General features: G+C 33.2%; 1 protein-coding gene across 1 annotated transcript; it reads left to right on the top strand.

The window, feature by feature from the left end:
- The first annotated feature begins 1,098 nt into the window (after positions 1–1,098).
- On the top strand, positions 1,099–2,403 carry LOC126624053 (protein CASPARIAN STRIP INTEGRITY FACTOR 1). Its single transcript, XM_050293048.1, has 3 exons — positions 1,099–1,333; positions 1,811–1,866; positions 1,999–2,403. The coding sequence occupies exons 1-3, from the start codon at positions 1,252–1,254 to the stop codon at positions 2,137–2,139; spliced, it is 279 nt and encodes a 92-aa protein (XP_050149005.1). The 5' UTR covers positions 1,099–1,251; the 3' UTR covers positions 2,140–2,403.
- Positions 2,404–2,689: the final 286 nt, after the last annotated feature.

Below are 2,689 nucleotides of genomic sequence, written 5' to 3'. Positions count from 1 at the left end.
CACCACTTTGGAAAACAAATGAAAAGAAAGATGGATTATTTTAAATATTACAGTGCATATATGCTTCTCTTAATTCTCCACCAGTCCAGTGTCCTTTAAGTGGTATTTGGTATGTTGCCTTTGTCTTTATAGATAATTGAAAGCACTGGTCGTCCATAAAAGCAATTTTTATACCTAATGTTTCTCTTTAAGTCAAGCACGGCCTACATGGCTTCCAAATTTTCCATTTCAGTCCTTTTGAGTTTACTCATAACTGAACTGAACATGTACAGCAATCTGAAAAACGTAAATGGTCATTCATGATGGGGTGTCCCAAATTTTATGTCGGATTTTTTCAATCTGGTTTCGCTATAGTTTTTCCGGTTTTAAGCTCCTTTTTATTGCCCTATTGGGGTTGGTGTCTTTGCTGTTTTTTAAACATTTTTGTTGTATATTCAAGGTTTATAATTACTTTGATTGTTAGTTATAAACAAAGTTTTGCCAAGATGTTTAGGGGTTTCATGATAATTTCCACTGTGGATCATACATTAAGTACTATTCTGTTAATAAACTATATAAGTACACTATCTTCTTAGACTTTGTGCCCCCAACAACAGGACAGTGGTCTATGTCACCTTTTCGTTACAATTCAAAGCTAAAAAGCATAAAGCTTTTATTAATTTATAATTTCCTGTCAATTTTCTGTTTATCTCTAGGAATTCCAGTCTAAGACCATCTCCAACCCTTTGGCTAAAAACTAAATTTTTTAGCTCGGAAAATTTGGCTTTTAGCCCAGAAATATCTTTTCTACTCCAACCCTTCTGCCCTAAAATTTTAGCCCGGAATTATTAAAGAATGAACTTAGACTAATTTTTTTCTTAAATCAATTTTTTTTTAAAAATAAATATGTAGATTATTGTAAATTAATTTTATGAACATTTTAATCTAAAAAAATTTAAATTCCGATAAACATTTGGCATTTAGCCCGGAGGGAAAGCTGGGGGGTATTTGGTCCAGAAATAACATTTAGCATTTAGCCTAAAATTTTAACATGAGTTGGAGAGTGTTTGGGGGGTAATTTGGCTTTTAGCCCAGGTTTGGAGATGATCTTTTAGCCCAGGCATTTAGCCTAAGTAGACGATTTGATGTTCTTTTGCATTAAATTGTAGGTATATAGGAACCATATATCATTTCGTCCATTAAAATTCTCTCATCTTGAAGGATAAAAAAGCGTCTCAGACAGAAACAAGAACAACAAAGTTGCTTAACAACATGGCTTTCATGTTCCTCAAGAAGTTCATCATCCTCTTTATTCTGATTTCAGCATCATTTTTATCAACCGCTTTTGCAGCAGGTTTGTCTTTTGTTAAGTGTTCCGCTGCAGCCTTTGGTTTTAATTAGTTATATGAATCCTTGCATTGTCAGAGATGTCTGTTTATACACACACACATATATATATATAAAGATATGCATATGTATATAAAGATACGCATATGTACAAGAAAATAGGGCTGCAGTGACGAAACAATTAACAATAAGAATTGCAATTTTTAGTAACCAAAAGCATCCTCGCACAACCCTAATTTCTTGTAGTTATGCCCTCATGCATAATTAGGAGCTAGTGCACCAGCAGCCCCTTATTTACGATGTTTATGAAAATATAGCTAATTTGCATTGATTTGATCTTTTGATTAATACTTATTACGTCTGAGTAGCCATAATAGATAGACTCCTCTAGCCAGAAATATTGTGCAACAAGATATTAATTTATGCAAACGAAAAGGAGATTTCACCTTTACTAATATGCATGACATGAGAACTGCATTTGCAGGTCGAAAATCGATGTCTGTCAACAAGTTTGCCAAAGAAATGGATGCAACTACAGAGGTTTGTAATTAGAAAGGCTTCGGAAATTCTTGTGTTTATGATCTCCTTCTTCTTCCTCCTCCTCCTAATAAATTAGTATTACTTGTACAGAAATGTTTGCCTCTGACTCGTTATCTGATTTTCACGCCGTAGGAAATGTTAGGGAAGCCATTGAACCACAAAGAAGTAGCCATAATCCATGAAAGGCTGCTTAGAGCTAACACCAAAGACTATGGGCGATATGATCCAGCACCAGCTCTTGTTAAGCCTCCTTTCAAGCTCATTCCGAACTGAGATGATAGTGATGGTTTTTGCCATCCGCGTTCCCGGTCGGATTAGTGAATTAATTGTATTAATTAAATAAATGAAGTGTGTATCCAGTACTATAAAGTCTTAAAAGAAATCCTAGTGTACTTATGTGAGATATATATAGATAATTTATACTAAGTTTTGAACTGTAATATTGTATTTTAATTAAGTCTTAAGAAGAATGATGTTTTTATGTGTATGGGGTATTTGTTTCACTATGTATGTATAGCATGAACTGAATTATGTCCATTCTATATCTATGTCCTCTTGCAGTTCTTTTTTTTTGGTTGGAGTTACTCAGATCATGGTCAAACATTACGATTATACTTTTTCTTTGGTTGAAAGTACAATATGATATAAAATAGATATTTAGCTTTGAAAATTACATAATATAACTCCTGCAAATTGTAAGTAATTAATTAGCATAGAGTGACATCTAGCTTCTACTTTGTTTAACAAAGTTCTGAGTTTGAACATTATGGACGACTTTGTTGTATTTACAAAAATAAATGAAGAAAACCCCTAGAGGTTTAAA

The sequence above is a fragment of the Malus sylvestris genome, chromosome 5 (genome assembly GCF_916048215.2).
Source record: "Malus sylvestris chromosome 5, drMalSylv7.2, whole genome shotgun sequence".
Lineage (NCBI taxonomy): Eukaryota > Viridiplantae > Streptophyta > Magnoliopsida > Rosales > Rosaceae > Malus > Malus sylvestris.
The sequence above is the reverse complement of the archived record's forward strand: the minus strand, read 5'-3'. Positions and strand labels throughout refer to the sequence as shown.

Coding starts and splice junctions, on each gene's coding strand:
- LOC126624053 (XM_050293048.1), top strand. CDS start 1,252: ATGGCTTTCATGTTCCTCAAGAAGTTCATCATCCTCTTTATTCTGATT. Junction 1,334..1,810: donor ATCAACCGCTTTTGCAGCAG/GTTTGTCTTTTG, acceptor CTGCATTTGCAG/GTCGAAAATCGATGTCTGTC. Junction 1,867..1,998: donor AAATGGATGCAACTACAGAG/GTTTGTAATTAG, acceptor TTCACGCCGTAG/GAAATGTTAGGGAAGCCATT.